This window comes from Scyliorhinus canicula, chromosome 20 (genome assembly GCF_902713615.1).
Source record: "Scyliorhinus canicula chromosome 20, sScyCan1.1, whole genome shotgun sequence".
NCBI lineage: Eukaryota > Metazoa > Chordata > Chondrichthyes > Carcharhiniformes > Scyliorhinidae > Scyliorhinus > Scyliorhinus canicula.
The window spans coordinates 50,811,254-50,830,541 of record NC_052165.1 but is presented as its reverse complement, the minus strand read 5'-3'; the positions used below and the strand labels follow the sequence as shown (position 1 = coordinate 50,830,541).

Here is a 19,288-nt window from a genome sequence, read left to right as displayed (position 1 = left end):
ACCTCCAACAACTAAAACCATCTTCCTTTGTGCCAGGTATGACTCCAACCAGTGGAGGGTTTCCCCCCGGATTCCCATTGAGTCCAGCTTTGCTAGGGCTACTTCATGTCATACTTGGTCAAATGCTGCCTTGATGTCTGGCATTCAGCTCTTTTGCCAATGTTTGAACCAAGGCTGTAATGAGGTCGGGAGCGGAGTGGTTCTGGCGGAACCCAAACTGAGAGTCAGTGAAAAGGTTATTACTAATCAAGTGCTACTTGATAGCACTGTTGATGTTCCCTTCCATCACATTGCTGATGGTTGAGACTAAGCCACCTAACCTTAAAACTTAGAACAGTACAGCACAGAACAGGCCATTCGGCCCTCGATGTTGTGCCGAGCAACGATCACCCTACTCAAGCCAACGTATCCACCCTATACCAGTAACCCAACAACCCCCCCATTAACCTTATTTTTTAGGACACTAAGGGCAATTTCGCATGGCCAATCCACCTAACCCGCACATCTTTGGACTGTGGGAGGAAACCGGAGCACCCGGAGGAAACCCACGCACACACGGGGAGGACGTGCAGACTCCGCACAGACAGTGACCCAGCCGGGAATCGAACCTGGGACCCTGGAGCTGTGAAGCATTTATGCTAACCACCATGCTACCGTGCTGCCCCTATACCTGTACATCTTTGGACTGTGGGAGCAAATCAGAGCACTCGAAGGAGACCCACGCAGACACAGTGAGAACGTGCAAATTCCACTCAGTCACCCAAGGCTGAAATCGAACCTGGGTCCCTGGCGCTGTGAGGCCACATTGATAACCAATGCCTTCAGCCCTTTCTTGATATCATGTGCACAAAATCGAATTTGTTGAAGACTGGCATCTCTAATTGGGAACCTCGGAAGGAGACCAAGATGGATTATCCACTCTGCACTTTTGTCTTAAGATGTTTGCAAATCCTTCAGCCTCATCTTTTGCACTGATATGCTGGGCTCTCCAATCATTGAGGGTGGGGCTATTTGTTTAACTGTCCACCATCATCCATGACTGGGTGTGACAGGACTCCAGAGCTTGGAGGTGATCTCTTGGTATTGGGATTGCTTAGTTCTGTCTATCACTTTCTGCTTATGCTCTTCGGCATAAGTGGTCCTTGTTATATTACGATGTTGTAATATATATATTACTCTTTTTGTCAGCCGAGTTGTTGAAATGTAGATTTAGTCTTCCAGTGATGATAAAGTAATTTAATGAGTAATATAAAATAATCTTGTGAGTTCTTTTTAATTAATACTAAACTAGTACACAAACAAATAACTGTAGATCAAACTATTAAATAAGATAAAGATAATTACTGATATCTATTAGCTTCTTCTCTCTAGCTCTGTACTCTCTGCACTCCAGAAACACACTCCCCTTGGAAAGGGCGGGGAAACATTAATATAGGTCCTGATAGTGTGGCCATCTAGTGTTCAGCTGCCTGTACTAGTTTAACATAGTCTGATCATGTATTACTACATACAGAGATCACTACAGTCCTGAGCTGTAGTTTCATCATATAATTTTTAGGTATGCCTGGTCCTGCTCTTGGCATGCCATCCTGCACTCTGCATTTCTAAAGTACTTGACCTGCAGTGTTTCCTGTACATGATACATGAAAACATTTCTTTGTATTTAGCAATTGAATGACATTTCACGTACCTGGGACCTGCCTGCAACAGGTCTGTAGTTGCTGGCACAGTAGGCACTAACACTGCATTCCCTGCGTTCTCTTCCATCTCATTTTGATTTCGATAGTAGGCATAGTTCTGAAAGAGATCCTCTGTTTCTTCCACCATTCCCTGCTCTGTGTGTGGGAAAAAAAAAAACATAAATAGTGGCCTGATGATGGGTGCTCAGTTCATGTAGGGAATGGGAAATGGAAATAACTGTTCCTGGACCACCTTTGCAAGTCACTAAGGGCAAAGGTAGAGGAGCAGGAGAACAGATCCAGAAGGCAGAACCTGCGAATCGTTGGCTTGCCTGAGGATGTGGAAGGCATGAGTGCCACGAGAACTCTACCGTTCTCGCCAGCCCGGTACTCCACAAGCCCAGTGGTAGTGGCGGCTCTGAGTTTGGGGGCATTGGCAGAAGCATGTTGGAATGGAGGGAGCGTCGGTGTGGGCTCCAATTTGTGCAATCACCGGTTTCTCCCAGGAGGTTGGATGGGGGTTTCAGAGGTGGCGGAGAGCAGGGATTGAGAGGCTGGGGATCTATTGATTGATGGGAGCTTTCCATGTTTAGAGGATTTGGAGGAGGAGTTCAAATTGCCGGGAGGGAATGGGTGTTTCCAAATCTATTGTACTCTTATTAGGTGGTAAATGTGGAGAAGGTGAGGCGGTGATGGGAAGGAGAGGGGTTAGAATGGGTTAGGATGGAGGAGTCCTGTAGTGGGTCCAGCCTGACGGCCATGGTGGTGGTGCTGCTGCTGGCGCCTATAGATTACTCCTACCAAGGAATTCTTCCCTTTGTTATTTCTTACTTCTACCCAGACTAATTCCATATCTTGATCTCCAGTTCTTATGTCATTTCCTTGCAGCCTGTTTTTCAGAAATACTGTACACCCTTGGATATTCAATTCCCAGACCTGGTCTCCCTGTAACCATGTTTCAGTAATCCCACCAAATAATACCCGTTTGTTTCTATTTGCATCATTAAATCATTAAGTTTGTTACAAATGCTTCTTGTATTTAGATACAAAGCTTTTAAATTTGTTTGAATGCTAGATTTCCCTACTCTTGTATACTTCCTTGGTGCATGAAGACCTTCACCTGTTCTGTTCCTCACTTTAATTTTCTGGCAACCATTGCTAACCTGCCCTCTTATCTCCTCCTTTAATTTGGGTTTTCTACTTTTCCCGACGACTGAAGCCCCCCCCCCCCCCCCCCCCCCCCCCCCCCCCCGCCCCAAACCCCAATTTAGTTTAAAGCCCTATCTATAGCCCTAGTTATGCGATTCGCTCGGACTCTGGTTCCAGCATGATTCAGATGAAGGCTGTCCATTCGGAACAGGCCCCCTCTTCCGCAATGTTGGTGCCAACATCCCTTCAATTCGAACCCATTTCCCCCACACACCAATCTATGAGCCGTGCATTTTCCTCCTTAATTTTATTGACCCTGTGGTAATTAGCTCGTGGCTCAGGTAGTAATCCAGAGATGATTACCTTTTACATAGCATGTACCTGCCAACTGCTTCAATCTGTGTGTTTTAGCCAAAATACATTACATAAAATTCTTTTCCGTATGCTGTAATCTCACTTGGTCACACATCAGACAATGCTGAACTGCGCTGAACTGCTCAATGGAATATAAACAGAGCAAAGTCCACTGGAGTTTACATAACGAACCTCTCCCCTCCAGGCACAAGCAAATGACAACAGATGTAAAGAGGACACACAGGTTAAGTTTGCACAAAAATATGCACCAACTCTGTTAGGCTAACTGCCATTTTTCTGATTATTTCTTTATGATCTTTCATTTGCATTTGTGAAGTTCCTTCCCGCGTATAGTGGGCACTTATTAGATCAGGAAATGCGACATTTAAAAATATACAGAAACTGCTTGATCTACTCCGTTTCCAGTATTTTCTAGTTTTCTTCATGTTTATTTCACTGTTTCAGCATCTGCAGTATTTCCTTTGTGTTTTACTATTTTAGAGAATAACCTATCAGATGCTGGCTTACCAAACAAGGGCTGGGATTTTACTGGGAGGTGGGAGGGTTGGTAAAAATGTTGTCGGAAGGGGTATGCACCCAAAATACCCAAGCACCATGTGATAGTTCAAGAGCTAGGAACAGCAATGGCTTCACTGCCTGCCGACTGGAGAAAGGTGTGCAGTTGAGGTGATTAACTGGCCGGTTAATGGCCAGTTAGTATCAGAATGATATCTTGCTTTATGGGGAGATGCCAGATACATCATGGTGCCCCCCCCCCTCCACCCCCCCCCCACCCCACCCCCCCCACCCCCCCCCCCCCCCCCCCCCCCCACCCACCCCCACCCCACCCGCCGTTTAGAACAGGCGAGCGGCGATTCTCTGGCCCAAATGGGCCGAGCGGCCTGCCCAACACGACAGGTTCCTGCCGGCACCGTCCACACCTGGTCGCTGCCGGCGGGAACAGTGCGGGAACGCTGGGGGGTGCGGCCTGTGGGGGGGAGGGGGCTCTTGCACCGGAGGGGGCCTCAAAAGGGGTCTGGCCCGCGATCGGTGCGCACCAATCGGCGGGCCGGTGTCTCTGAAGGAGGACCTCCTTTCCTGCGCCGCCCTGCAAGATCCATCCGACATCTTCTTGTGGAGCGGCCGCGGGGTGGACGGCAACCGCGCATGCACGGGTTGGCGCCGGCCAACCTGCGCATGCGCAGGTGACATGACACCGCGTAATTTACGCCGCGCCGCTTTTACGTGGCGCCAAAGCCCGGCGCGCGTAAAGGATGCGGCGCCGCTCCTAGCCCCTCGGGGTGGAGAATAGGGGGCTGGGAGCGGCCTCCGACGCCGGAGTGAAACACTCCAGGTTTCACTCCGGCGTCAACCCTTGCGGAGAATTCCGCCCTTAGTCTCCCGATGGGAGAATAGCGCCCATGGTTCCTGTGCACTCATATAATTGGAGATGCAAGGTAAAAATAAATTGCACAATATAAAATCAACTGCACTGTTTAATAGCGGGCCTGAATACTTGTTGAGTTAACTCCCCCCCCCCCCCCCCCACCCCCCCACACCAGCACAGACAAAAGAAGAGTGGTCCTCAGCAAAGCCCTTATTAAAACTTAAATATACACACAATAATCATGCATTAATGGTCATCATATGTGAGAGCGGATTGTCTTGCATTTCAGAACTCCATTTGTGTCAATTAATATGGAAACTAGGCTTGTACTCACAAAAATATTGAAATTTAAGGAGTGATTTGAAGTCTTTAGGTCTCTGAAAGGAATTGATATGGTAAATAGAAAGAAACTACCTGCACGAGTTGGGGAATCAACGTGAAGAGAATAGAACCTTCAAATCAGAACCAATTCATTCAACAGAGAAGTCAGAAAAAGATTCTTCATGCAAAGGGTGGTAAAAGTGCAGAACACTCTTCCCCAAATATTAACTGTTAAAGAGAACATTTTCCTTCTGACAATTCTGCAATACATTTTTACATCAAATTTTGTCCTACAACAGTACTTGCACATCAGCTTGAAGGGAATTCTCTGATAATAATTGTTGGTCCAGCAGTCTTATATTCTGGCAATGGCTTCTGCTTGTGTAAATACTATGGGCGAGATCTACCAGACGCGTTGAGCCCAAAAAGCAGCATGTCCCGGCAAGGCCGGTAGATCTACCCACTTCCGGGATCTACCCGGCTCGCCGCGCCTCGCAAAACATGATCTTGCGAGATATTGTGATGTGGGCGGGATCCCTTTCTAGCAATTCTGCAGTGAGACAGCTAGGGCAGAATTCTTACCTTCAACCAATTAACGGCTTAACGCCCTGAGGGGCATCCTGCCAGGTTCAGGTTGACCAACCACAGTTTCACTGGTGGGGTGGGGCGGAATTCAGCCGCACAAAAAAATCCATTCTAGTTTCCAAAGTTTCAGCTGACTGGCGGAGGGAAATGCTGAGGTGGAATGAAGTAATTTCCTCCTGGTTGGGGGAGGGGACGGATGGACCCGGGGGGAGGGGGGGGGGGGGGGGGGGGGGTCACCTGCGTACAAGAGAGGTGCTGATGTGGGGGGAGTGGGGGCTGTTGGGAAAAGGATCAGTTGCCAGCTGCATGAAGGCGGGCAAGCCTACAAAGGTGACTGAGACCCATTTAGGTGCAATAATGCAGCTGCCCCAACAGTTTACACCAGCGAAGTGCAAAGATTACCGTCACCCTTAAAACAGAATTTCAGCCCGGTTGTGCTAACGTTATGCAAGTCCAAGATCAGTTGGAACGCTTCAGGCCTGGCAGGCACAGGATGACCATACAATAAGGGAGCAGGCTTCTGTTGTGTCCTCAACAAGGGCAGACAGAAGGTTGTGACACATTGTAGTCTCAGTCACTGATATCAAGAGCGTCAGCTATGGCACTCTCATCACAAGGTCCCGGTTTTAAGTTCCACTCTGTGGTTTGAGCACAAAAAGCAAAACTGATATGTCAGGGCTGAACCGAGGGGCCAACTTTCAGATGAAATGTTAAACTGAAGCTCCATCTGCGTGTTTGGGTGGATGTAAGAGATCCCATGGCACTATATCGAAGAAGAGAATTGGAGTGAGCCCTTGTGTCCTGGCCAGTATTTATCCCTCGACCAATATCACACAAAAAAATTACCTGGTCATTATCACATTGTTGTTTGTGCAAATTGGCTGCTGTGTTTCCTACACTGACTACACTTACAAAGAAATTAATTGGACAGAAAGCACTCACAGATATCCAGTGGTTGTTAAATGTTCTATAAAAATGCAAATCTTTCTACTTAATCTTGATCTCAAAATAAAATATCTGATTATAAAATAGCTTGAAGAGGTCCCAGGTCCCAGGTTCGATCCCGGCTCTGGGTCACTGTCCGTGTGGAGTTTGCACATTCTTCCCGTGTCTGCGTGGGTTTCACCCCCACAACCCAAAAATGTGCAGAGTAGGTGGATTGGCCACGCTAAATTGCCCCTTAATTGGAAAAAATAATTGGGTAATCTAAATTTATAAAAAAAAAACAAAAAAAAAAAAATAAAATAGCTTGAAAAATTATCAGTGCTATTTTTCACTCCGTTACCATCTGTAATTTCTGAAATTCTTCATGCAACTATCTGACCATCCCAGGCAAATGTTGCTACAATTGTATAGCACCTTGGTAAGGCCGCACTTGGAATATTGCGCACAATTCTGGTCACCACACTACAAGAAGGATGTGGAGGCTTTAGAGTCTGCACGTCCTCCCCGTGTGTGCGTGGGTTTCCTCCGGGTGCTCCGGTTTCCTCCCACAGTCCAAAGATGTGCGGATTAGGTGGATTGGCCATGCCCGTAGTGTCCTAAAAAGTAAGGTTAAGGGGGGGGAGGTTGTTGGGTTACGGGTATAGGGTGGATACGTGGGTTTGAGTAGGGTGATCATTGCTCGGCACAACATTGAGGGCCGAAGGGCCTGTTCTGTGCTGTACTGTTCTATGTTCTATGTTCTATGTTCTAGAGGGTGCAGAGGAGGTTTACCAGGATGTTGCCTGGTATGGAGGGTGTTAGCTACGTGGAGAGGCTGAATAGACCCGGACTGTTTTCATTAGAAGAAGGTAGGGGTAGATAGAGGTCTACAAGGTGATGAGGTGCATGAATAGAGTGGATGTGCAGGCACTCTTTCCCTGGGTGGAAGGGTCAGTCACCAGGGGGCATAGGTTTAAGATCTGTGAGGCAAAGTTTAGAGGAGATGTGCGAGGCAGGTTTTCTTTTACACAGAGGGTGGTGAGTGCCTAGAACACGTTGCCAGGGGAGGTTGTGAAAGCAGATACATTAACCGCATTCAAAAGGCACCTTTACAAATACATGGATAGGATGGGTATAGAGGATAGGCACAAGGAAGGGCTGAGGGTTCTGGCCAAGGTTGGTATCATGACCGGTACAGGCTTGGAGGGACGTAGGGCCTATTCCTGTGCTGTATTGTTCTTTGATATAGAAATCAAAGCAAAATCAATTTCTATTTAAAATATTCAAATTTATAAACATTTTTTAAAAAATAAGTCCGGAAGGGGCTTAATCTGGGAGTTAAAAGTGATTTTTTTTTAACTCTAATTCTTTCAGAGTAAACATCAGGGTAAATCTGGTAGAACCATCCGAAGTTGATGATTTAAATCACTTCTGTCAGATGGTTTCCTGCCCAGCACAATTGCCGGGTAAACCCTTGTGTGAACCTCCGAGAGGGGTTTCCCACTGCATCATTGGAGTACGCTCCAAATGCAACACTGGGGAACCAGGAAGTTATGGGCCTTCAAATACAACAGGCAAAAATATCAGGGCAGGGAGCCAGAGGGAAGCGATTGTATGAAACAAATAGACAATGTACACAGACATACCCAGGATATAAGAATTAGATAAACAAAAGGTTCAGGCTCCACCTCAAAATCATGAGCAATACATTACGCCCTGCAAACTACACGTTCATGGTTCACAAGAAGACAGTACAGACATCTGTATAGCAAAGACTAGAGGTTCAAATTCTGAGTTTATTTGAATATTAATGCAAATGTCGGCAGATGCACACAGTGCCGAGGGAGGTCCAACTGACAGAGGATTATTAATTAGCAGGTTCCCAGACAAAGCGTTTGTTTGCTCCTCGGACAGCAGTTCGCTTCCTGCAGAGCTTCCTTGAGGCTGATGTTCTCAAAATGAAACACCTGTTTAGAATGTGTTCAGCAGTAGCGAAATCATGAATCTTCTATATTATTTACCTCAACATTACAGCTGGGCCACATTGCAAGAGACTGAATTGTCACAAACGGAGGATGAATATCAAATAGAACACGGAATAAGAACACGGAATAACATACAAGTTATATTGCAAGTGTTGCTCTCAGACGTAAACCTTTATGGAACACAGAGTCCCTGCAGATAGATTGTTAGCTCCAGAATCACCCACTGCCCGATGCATAGAGCTCCGATTAAAATTTTAAATGTTACTGTTAGGAGACAGCCATTGTGGCTGCTAGATACGTGCTGACAATACACAATTCTCCGCCTCCCCAGCCGCATGCTACTTGGCGGCGTGCAGTCGCTGGCCATTCCCCCACCTGGCCAATGGGATTTCCCATTGTAAACACCCACGGTGTCGGGAAACCTGCAGGCGGGGGTGCGCTGCCTGCGGAACGGAGAATGCCGCCAGCCCAGATGTTTAAAACCCACATGCAGTCCAATGGATTTTCTATTATCTGAAATTGTTTGAAGGTAGTTAAATCGAAGAATAGCTAAAGGCTGTTCAGTCCGCTGTGTTTTTTCTGGATCTTTTAGAGAGCTATCTGATTGATCCCACATGTCTACTTCTTTCCCATTCCTTTTGTTGCTTTTTGCAAGATGACATTTGGGTGGTCAACTCTCCGGGAGCAAATCACTATGCCCCTCTACCTTTGGCCATCTGCTGCCATCCTTTGCCCTTTCTCAGCCACTCTCTTTTCTCTCCCACTGTTTCAGTTCCCTTGGCTCTAGTGTGTGCATTCTACCATAACCACAAGTTAACGACTAGTTTAAACACCTATCCCCAGGCCATGCTCATGAGCTCTGCCTATTTTCTCAAATTTAGTTTCACAATTTCTGGATGCCTTCAGACATCACAACCTCACTTCTGCACTGAACTGTGCCACAAGTCTCAATCACTGTCTCTGCTGCACTGCGGCCTATATTTTAAAGTAACTAAATCAATGAATGGTCCATTACCGCACCACTGCTGTCTGCTGCTGAATCTACAATTAGAAGTCTCACAACACCAGGTTAAAGTCCAACAGGTTGTTTCGAATCACTAGCTTCACGGCTCCGTCCTCAGGTAAGGAATTCACTTCCATTCACCTGAGGAAGGAGCAGTGCTCTGAAAGCTAGTGATTCAAAACAAACCTGTTGGACTCTAACCTGGTGTTGTAAGACTTCTTACTGTGCCCACCCCAGTCCAACGCCGGCATCTCCACATCATCAAACCCACAATTGGGTGACTAGATCCACTATTTATTAATATTACAGTCAGGTTTTGACCTGGGTTGCTGCTGTTTCCAGATCTTATGATGACCTACTTTACCATCATGTTCTGTCCTGCAACTGATTCTGCATATTTGCTTAATCTGTATTCTCATAGAAATTCCTCCAACAGTGTATCCTCCAATACCCTTCTAATAGCGTCTGCCCAATACAGAACCTGTAACATTAAATCTGACTCAATTTTATTGTCTGTCATCTATTCCTGGTCAGTTTTTATGTAACCTATTAATTGTTACGTAATCAAGCTTATATAATTTGTGTTTCCCCTGTGTCTATTCACTACAATTTTTATTTCCAGTTTATTTTGCCTTTTATTTCACCTTTACCTCACCTAGACCCCTCTCACCTGTTATTGTGCCTCCGTTCTTCATTCCCAAACCTCTAATCCAACCCTTCCTACTCTCCTGCTCCAATTCCAGACTCGACTCCCTCTTGGATCAGCCTATAGTTTCCCTTGATGCCTCCCTTGACAGCCATGAATAACCCATCAAGACACTTGGAAGTGCCTCCTTATGGGCAGCAACTCCATCTGCCCCATCCAACCCTCGCATGGACCTGTTCACCCAGCGTTCGTACTGGAATCTAATCGTGTCAATCTCCTCCTCATCCAACTCACCCCTCCATGTGGACTCTGACCGCCCCAATCCACATCTCCCTCCAGAAGGCCCATTCACCATGAATAAGACTGGTACAATCATGAACTTGTTGTGAGTGATTGTGTCAATACCAATGCCATGACATCGATGGAAACATGGTGGTAGTGACACTTTTCCTCCTTTTAAAAAAAATATTTTAATTCTCCTTTTTCACATTTTCTCCCGAATTTACACCCACCAAACAATAGTCAGCAACAAATATGTCAAACCCCATAACAATAACAGCGATCCCATCCTCCCACCAATCCCCACACATCAGCCCGCATGTGTACATAACCAAATTACAAAAAGGAATCAGGGATTACCCATAGTCATCCTTAATATACACAGCCCCCCTCCCCCCAACCCTCCCACCCATCCCCCCCAACTAATGTTCGATGTTATCCAGTTCTTGAAAGTGCATAATAAATAATGCCCCTGATTTGTAGAACCCCTCCGAGCTTCCCCTCAGTTCGAACTTAACCTTCTCAAGGGTCAAGTATTCCAACAGGTCCCCCCGCCACGCCAGGGCACAGGGTGCAGAGGCTGCTCTCCATCCCAACAGGATCCGCCTTCGGGCGACCAACAAGGCGAAGGCTATAATATCTGCCTCCGCACCCGTTTCCAACCCTGGCTGGTCCGACACCCCGAATATGGCCTCCCGGGGACCCGGGTCCAGTTTCACGCGCACCACCTTGGAAATTACTCTAAAAACCTCTTTCCAGTACTCCCCTAGCTATGGACAGGACCAAAACATGTTGCGTGGCAATACATTCCAACATTGCTCCCCTTTTACTTTCAAGGTGGTGACGTGACGCATACAACCAGATCACATCTTGGTCTGTCTCCTGCACTTCTTGAGCACTTTTACCTTCTTTAAGCATCTCATCTTGTTCTCCATCACATCTCATTTAAAATCCTATTTTCTGCTGCCAACAGTCACCTGAGGCCGGAATGAAACTCACAATCCTGGCCATCCATGTCAAAGGCCGCAGACAGGTGGAGAAGGACGAGGAGCAATAGCTTGTTGTCACAGTTACCAATAGGATGTTATAGAATGAGAATCATTTTGACGGGCGGAAATCTGATTGGAGAGGTGTAAACATGGAATTTAGGGAAAGATGGGCACAGGTTTGGGAGGTGACAATATGATTTTGGAGAAGAAAGAAAGAGATTGGAGGTGGGCCAATAGTTTACAAGGGTGGAGGGGGTCAAGAATAGTTTTTTTTAAGAAGGTGGTAGTTAAGATCCCAGTTTATTTTATAACTGCACGGGAAGATCGCAGAATGGAACCTAGGCTCAAAAGACCGTAACTTTTACTATTTTTATAAAACGTGAAGGAACAGACACAGGCCGCTAATTCGTTTTAAAACCAAGAAAAAAAACATGAAAAGTTGCATTATTTTACATATTTCCTCCTTACCTTAAGAATTACACACAGCTTTTAAGGTTAGCACAGATTACAAAGTACATCTTAATCTACAATAGTCTCATTAACACAAAATCTCTTTAAGCACAACAGAAAATGACTGTGGTAAAACACACTCCTTTCTAAGTCTGAACCCAAGTGAACTTCTGTGGATTTCTCCTCAAACTCCCCCCAGATGATTCTTATACCTTGAGCCACCTTGTATCCGACTCCCAGATGAGTGATTTTAAATTCCGCTTTCAAAAGTTACACTTTCAAATCTTCTTTTAAATCTTGCTTTCCCGCTGCTGCTTCCATCATGGTTTCGCTTTCTGGTTTTATACTTCTCCCTCAGGTTTCCTTTGTATCAAAGGCTTTTACACGAACTCCGTGGTCCAGCCAGTAATCTCCACAATTATTTCAAATAATGGGAGCGATTCAGCGGACTTGAGTTAAAGGCACTGAGAAACACCCGCTATCCAACAGCACTTTGTTTCTCCCTGCCCAGGCCACACTTGAAGGGATTTCCTGAAGCTCGCCAGCAGGAAAGGCATCTCAGATTGAGATGCCATTTTGACTGGCTGCCCTGATCTCTCCCCACCCCCTGAACTGAGGGTCAGAGGCTGGACAGGGATCTTGAAAGTGCAGTTGTAAGTGAATTGGGAAAGAGTTTTCTCCAAGGGCAGAGACAGAGGGAAGTAGGGTTGGGAAAGCGGTTTGTGGATAGAGAGCAAGACAAGAAAATAAACAAAGATAGCTTTTCCTTTGGTCGAAATAATAGAAGTGATGAGAACACTTGAGATGGCAAGGTCACATGAGATGGTAAGATCAAGAGGACGGCTGTGTTGGTCAATGCATAGAGGGAACGAGTAAGGGAGCATAGGAAGACAGTGAACTGGAGGAGAGTGAACATGATGTTTAGCACAGTGGGCTGAACATGATGTTTAGCACAGTGGGCTAAACATTTGGCTTGTAATGCAGCACAAGCAGCAGCGTGGGTTCAATTCCCATACCAGCTTCCCCGAACAGGTGCTGCAATGTGGTGACTAGGGACTTTTCACAGTAACTTTATTGAAGCCTACTTGTGACAATAAGCTATTATTATTATTCAGGTGGAGGTTGCAGTCACCAAGGATGAGAAATAATTTGGTGCAGAGGCTGACAAAAGAAAGCAATGAAAATATCACCGTGAGAATATGTTGTTTTGCACTCAGTTGAGTTTGAACTCTCTTCCCGTGTCTGCGTGGGATTCCTCTGGGTGCTCCAGTTTCCTCCCACAGTCCAAAGATGTGCAGGTTAGGTGGATTGGCCACGCTAAATTGCCCCTAAGTGTGGGGTTGCAGGGTGAGGAATTGGGCCTAGGCAGGGCGGTCTTTCAAAGGGTTAGTGCTGACTCGATGGGCTGAATAGCCTCCTTCTGCGCTGTAGGGATTCTAAAACAGAAATTCCTTCTGACATTGCCACTAATGATAGAATGTGTTTGTACAAGCCGCTATGAAGCTACGGTAAGTCCATGTTCAGCAAGTAATACAAGTAATATTTGCATTTGCAACAGTTGTTGTCTGAAACCCAGTCACATATTGGTCACTTCTTGAGGTTGAGACGATTTCCCCATTGTGTTTGGTGTAAAAAAAAGCAATGGAATGTTTCAATATAAGCAGGTTTATCTGCTTGTGTTACACAGACAGAATCTCCCCCCACCCCCCTGATGATTTTGATGGCTTTTAAAGGGACTATCTTATTGCTTGGATCAATCTCAACATAAACATGAAGGGGACTTCTTGCAAAGAATAATATTTGAACTTGCTTCACGCCCCATGGATTTGCTTTTGGTTTAAAAGTAGTGCACCAGTCAATGCAAATAAAAATACAAATGTTAAACAAAACCTTGTACCAGGCAGGTTTTTTGCAAGTCCAAGGATCACATGTTCCCTATCGAAGACAGATTACATTATATCGTATTACAGTAAACACTAATCTTCATAAGATTAAAGGTCATCAACCTGCAACATTGGACTATATTTTACCAGCCCCAAGGTGACATGCTGGGAGGCAGGTGTGGACTGGTAAACAGCAGGAACCACATCAGGATGGCTCCAGGACACAGTCCTGATGTCACGCCATTTTCCCAGTGAAGGGCTGTGATGCAGCTTGGTTGGCCATTCCAAGATAATGGACAACCAATTTTCATAATTAAAGGCTTCATTATGGACCATATTTTGGAGCCATAAGCATTTTGCCAAAAGAATTAAACCCCCCCCCCCCAGCCCCCCCCCCCCCCCCCCCCCCCCCCCCCCCCCCGCCCCACCGCAACCAAAACAACTGGAGTAGTCATCAGAGTCAGAGGCTCCAAGCACAAGAAGGGGGAAGGGACAGAAGCCCCTACAATCTTCCCAGGGGGATTTCCCATCTAACTCTCAGCCCCGTGCAAAGGAGATGCTGGATCCTATCAGATGGTTGCCTGCACAGACTGTCAATGTCATTTGGCAGAATGCCTCATCGCCAGAACTTTCAAACAAGCACCCAAGACACAGCTTGGCCAAGGGTGCTCCCAATCAGATCCTCCCCATAGACCTGAGTCTCACTCACGCTACCCGTGAGGCAGCTGCGGTAGGGAAGAGACCATTCCTCATTTACTTCTGGAATTTGCTATCGTAAAGCAGGTCTGGAAAGAGATGCAGAAATTTGTGCTGAGGTTCATCCTGGGTTCAATATGGTAGGAGTGCTTTACAGGCTCCAGGACGCACACCAGGATGAACACCAACTGCTGCTATAGGACCATTAACTCCATTTTTAATTCTTTTGTCGACCTGAAACGTCCTGTGCAAATCGCTATTGACGGCTGAATATTGCAAACTGGCACATACCAGGATCCAGAATTACTTTCTGATAGATACACTAAAGCTTGGGGTAGCTGCCACAATGGGGAAAAGGCCACTGTTGATGGCCCTCCTGCCATAGTTTACCAAGGGTCTGCGAACTATGCAAAACCCCTCAGGCTGTATATTTGCAGGAAATAAATATTGTAAACATAGCCTGTAATTGCAAGTATAGTGAGGCACCCTCAGAGTGCCACAATCTGATTGAAACCAATCTGTTTTTGCACTTATGTAATGTCAACATTGAACCGTTACACAAGGTATTTCTAAACTTTTTCAAAGTATAAATTATGAAAAATATACCTTTGAGAAAATGAATCTTTTTAAAACTTGCCGAGAGGTGTTGCGAGGCCTCATGCCTGCCTTGGCAGCATGGTGATGCAGCCGGTTCCGGGCTATCATCCCTCTAAATGCCAGCTTCAGGACCCCCTGTTTTCCTTAATTGGGCAGTGGGCCTACAGGTAAACTAGGAGGCTGCCTGGGGCAAAATGGCTGAGGGAATTCCGCTGACATGAAGTGCAGGCTCAGGACCCCCTTCCCCCCCCCGATATCAGGGGCCCGAAACCCACAATAAAATTCAGCCCATTAACTCAGTGTCTCTCTCTACAGATGTTGCAGATATTTCCTGCATTTCTATTTTTAATTGTTCTTTCTCAGATTATGGGTGCAAGATTAGCCTCCATGGCGCTGCTGGTACTAGTGCAATGGAAGCCCCTAGAGTTACAAAATGGAGCTGCCCATACCACCATCCACTTGCGACGCGACCCATGCAGCTCCCCATTCTGCAAAGGATGCTCGTGCCATGTGTGCGCCAGAGGGAATAGTTCAACAACAGAAATACCCATCTCCCTTCCCCCTAAGCAGTAATAGTTGACTTACTTGTTGTTAGGCTGAGTTTGTGGGAACCAGTATGCTGTATTTTGGGAGGGCACAAGATTTGGGAAACAAGGTGCTGGTGCCTGTGGTCGCAGTGGCTACTGGTCTGCAACATAACCAGCAAAGGTTGCAGAGAAGGGAAGCTCTACGAAGAGCAAGGAGAAGGAAGGTTATCCACAGAACTACCCGGGGTTTTGCAGGAGCACTATCTCGAACCCCACCTGATCCAGGGCAGCAATCAGATTCAACAAGGAGGATACAGCTGAAGGCGGTATATGGAGCACACCTCACAAGGGCGAGGTTGAGCAGGCTCTTTGAGGGGGTAGAAGATGTGTGTGAACGTTGCGGGGGGGGGCACAAATCATGTTCATATGTTTTGGTTCTGTCCAAAGCTGAAGGATGACTGGAAGGAGGTTTTTAGGGTAATCTCTACAGTGGTGCACGTGAAACTGGACCCGGGCCCTCGGGAGGCCATATTCAGGGTGTCAGACCAGCCGGGGTTGGAAATGAGTGCGGAGGCAGATATTGTAGCCTTCACCTCATTGACTGCCCGAAGAAGGATCCTGCTGGGATGGAGAGCAGCCTCTCCACCCTGTGCCCTGGCGTGGTGGGGGGGATCTGTTGGAATTCTTGACTCTTGAGAAGGTTAAGTTTGAACTGAGGGGAAGGATGGAGGGGTTCTACAATTCATGGGCGTTACTCATTATGCACTTTCGAGAATTGGATTACATCAAACATTAGTTGGGGAGGGGTTGGGGGACTGTATGTGTTAATGGTGACTATGGGTGATTCCTGATTCCTTTTTATTATTTGTTTATGTGAACATGTGGGCAGTTGTTTTGGGGGTTGGTGGGAGGATGGGACTGTTGTTGTTGATATGGGGATTGACATTATATTTGTTACTGCTTATTGTTTATATTGTTTATAATTATTGTTTATAATCCCCCCCGTGTTCCGCGCGGCCCCAATGCTAGCCCATTCCCGGGGCCAGATTAGGTCGCGATCGGGGCCGGTTCGCGCCGTCGTTAAACTCGACAGAATTCACGACGGCTTTCCCGATGCGGCGCGGCATCTGAGAATCGCGCACGTGGTCTACTTTCCTGCCTGCCCCACAACCCTTGATTCCCTTGTCTATCAAAAATCTATGCCTTGAGTTAATTCAATGACCCAGTCTTCACTGCTCTCTGAAGAAGAGAATTCCATGTAATGATCCTCATGAAAAATAATTCTCCTCATCCTCAAAATGGAGACTTCTTATTTTTAAATGATGTCCCCTACGTTTAGTCACCCCCACGAGATGAACCATTCTCCTGGTACCCAACCCATCAAGCCTCCTCAGGATTTACATGTTTCAATAAGCTCACCTTTCATTCTTCTAACTTCCAATGATAAAGGCTCAACCTGTTCAACATTTCTTCACAAAATAAGCCCTTCATCCCAGGAATGAGTTAACTGAACCTTCGATGAACTGCTTCTAATGCATTTTTATCCTTTTGCAAATAAGGAGATCAAAACTATATATAATACTCCAGCTGCAGTCACACCAAGGCTCTGTACAGCTGTAGTCAAACCTACCTTCTTCAAAACCATACAGCCTCTTGTTGTGTGCAGCCAACGAGCATCACAGGTTGCGCTGGGCTATATGCTGAAATAATTTAAAGAAGGAGACAGCATGAAGTTTGTTAGATGGCTGCCTGAATAGGAAGTGGAGCTAGTGTACCCAGAGGTTTGTGTAGATCAATTCCCCCCCCGCCCCCCATGATATCTGGATCACTTAATTTCCTGTCAAACAATTTGTGTTCACAGTGACAGAATGAAGAATTGGTAAACGCGCATTGCTCCTGGAAAAAAAATCCTGTTTCACAAGCAAATAAAAGGATCAAACCGCATGATTTTAAAAGTAAAACAGACAAAGTATGCTTTTGAGTGCCACAGGAAGGTAACTTGTTCAATGTTATTGTGGTAGTCACCACTGATGTATATACTGTATATATATATATATATATATATGGGTTTTACAGTAAGGCCCCTGCACTACAGGCACGGGGATAGATCCCTGCCTGCTGGCTCCGCCCAGTAGGCGGAGTATAAATATGTGTGCTCTCCGTACAGCAGCCATTTCGTCAGCTGCTATAGGAGGCCACACATCTCTGTGTAATAAAGCCTCCATTACATTCTACTCTCGTCTCATCGTAATTGATAGTGCATCAATTTATTACACAGAGAGTTTTCAGAGATGGACCTCCGCTTCAAGCCGGATCGCCTGCAGCTGCATCCTCAAGCAGACAACGGCAAAAACGACTTTGAACATTGGCTAGCCTGTTTAGAAGTTTATATCGGATCTGCGCCAGACCCAATCCCAGAAGCACAGAAGCTCCAGATTCTGTAAACGGGGCTGAGCTCCAACGCTTTTCCCCTCGTCCAGGACGTGCCAGCCTACGCAGAAGCCATGGCACTACTGAAGGAGAATAACGCTCAGCGGACCAATAAAATCAACTTCCCGGTGAGTCTGGAAGATTTCTGGTGTGCCCTGCTCGCCCATGGCAGAGACTGTGACTGCCAGGCCGTTTCGGCCACTGAACATTCGAACCTGCTGATGAGAGACGCGCTCGTTACGGGCATAGGGTCTGACTACATCCGCCAGCGCCTCTTAGAAGGGGCCACGCTTGACCTCGCGCGACCAAAAAATTAGCGCTCTCGCTTACGGTCGCCTCACACAACGTTCAGGCCTATGCCCCCGACCACGCGGCCCACCCCCCCATGTGCATCGTGGACCCTGCCGACAGCCACCCCATCATGGACCCCATCAGCGAACGCCCCCAGCCATCCCCACGCCTGTGCCGTGCGGCAGCCAACCAACCCCAAGGGACCCAAATGCTACTTCTGTGGACAGTCAAAACACCCCCGGCAGCGCTGCCCGGCACAGAGCGCACTCTGCAAGGCCTGTGGCAAGAAGGGACATTTCACTGCAGTGTGCCAGGCCCGCTCAATCGCTGCTATTGTCCCAGCATCCTCCACGTTCAGCCAGTGGGCGGCGCCATCTTCCCCTCCTCGGACCACATGCGGCCCGTGAGCGCCGCCATCTTGCTCTACTCACAACACGTGCAGCCCATGGGCGCCACCATATTGCCTGCCTCAGAACCAAGGGCGCCGCCATCTTGCTTGTCCCAGACCACGTGCAGCCCGAGGACGCCGCCATCTTGCCTGCCCCAGGACACGTGCGGCCAGTGGGCGCTGTCATCTTACCCGCCTCAGGACCCCTGCCCGTCGGGCACCTCACCAGGCCGATCATCTTGTACAACCGCCGACGACCAGCCACGTCTCGCCTCGGTCACGGTTGACCAGTCTCGACCGCACAACCTCGCGACCACTTCGACAAAGGTGAAGATCGACGGGCACGAGATCTCCTGCCTTCTGGACTCCGGGAGCGCTGAAAGCTTCATCCACCCCGATACGATAAGGTGCTGCTCCCTCGCGGTACACCCCGCTAACCAGAGAATCTCCCTGACCTCCGGATCGCACTCCGTGGCATCGCCACCCTCACCGTCCAGGGCGTAGAGTTCAGCGGCTTCTGACTCTACGTCCTCCCCAACCTCTGCGCTGCCTTGCTACTCGGCCTGGACTTCCAGTGCAACCTCCAGAGCCTATCCCTGAAATTCGGTGGGCCCTTACCACCCCTTACTGTTTGCGGCCTCGCGACCTTTGCGGTCAACCCGCCTTCCCTTTTTGCAAACCTAACCCTGGATTGCAAACCCATTGCCACCAGGAGCAGATGGTAC

General features: G+C 47.3%; 1 protein-coding gene across 1 annotated transcript in view; it reads right to left on the bottom strand.

The window, feature by feature from the left end:
* Positions 1-19,288, bottom strand: part of LOC119955068 (bcl-2 homologous antagonist/killer-like) — a 74,373-nt gene that overhangs the window by 33,890 nt on the left and 21,195 nt on the right. Inside the window, exon 4 of the mRNA XM_038780914.1 lies at positions 1,691-1,835. Within this exon, the coding sequence (XP_038636842.1) occupies positions 1,691-1,835 (145 nt within the window). The remainder of the gene's footprint in view (positions 1-1,690; positions 1,836-19,288) is intronic.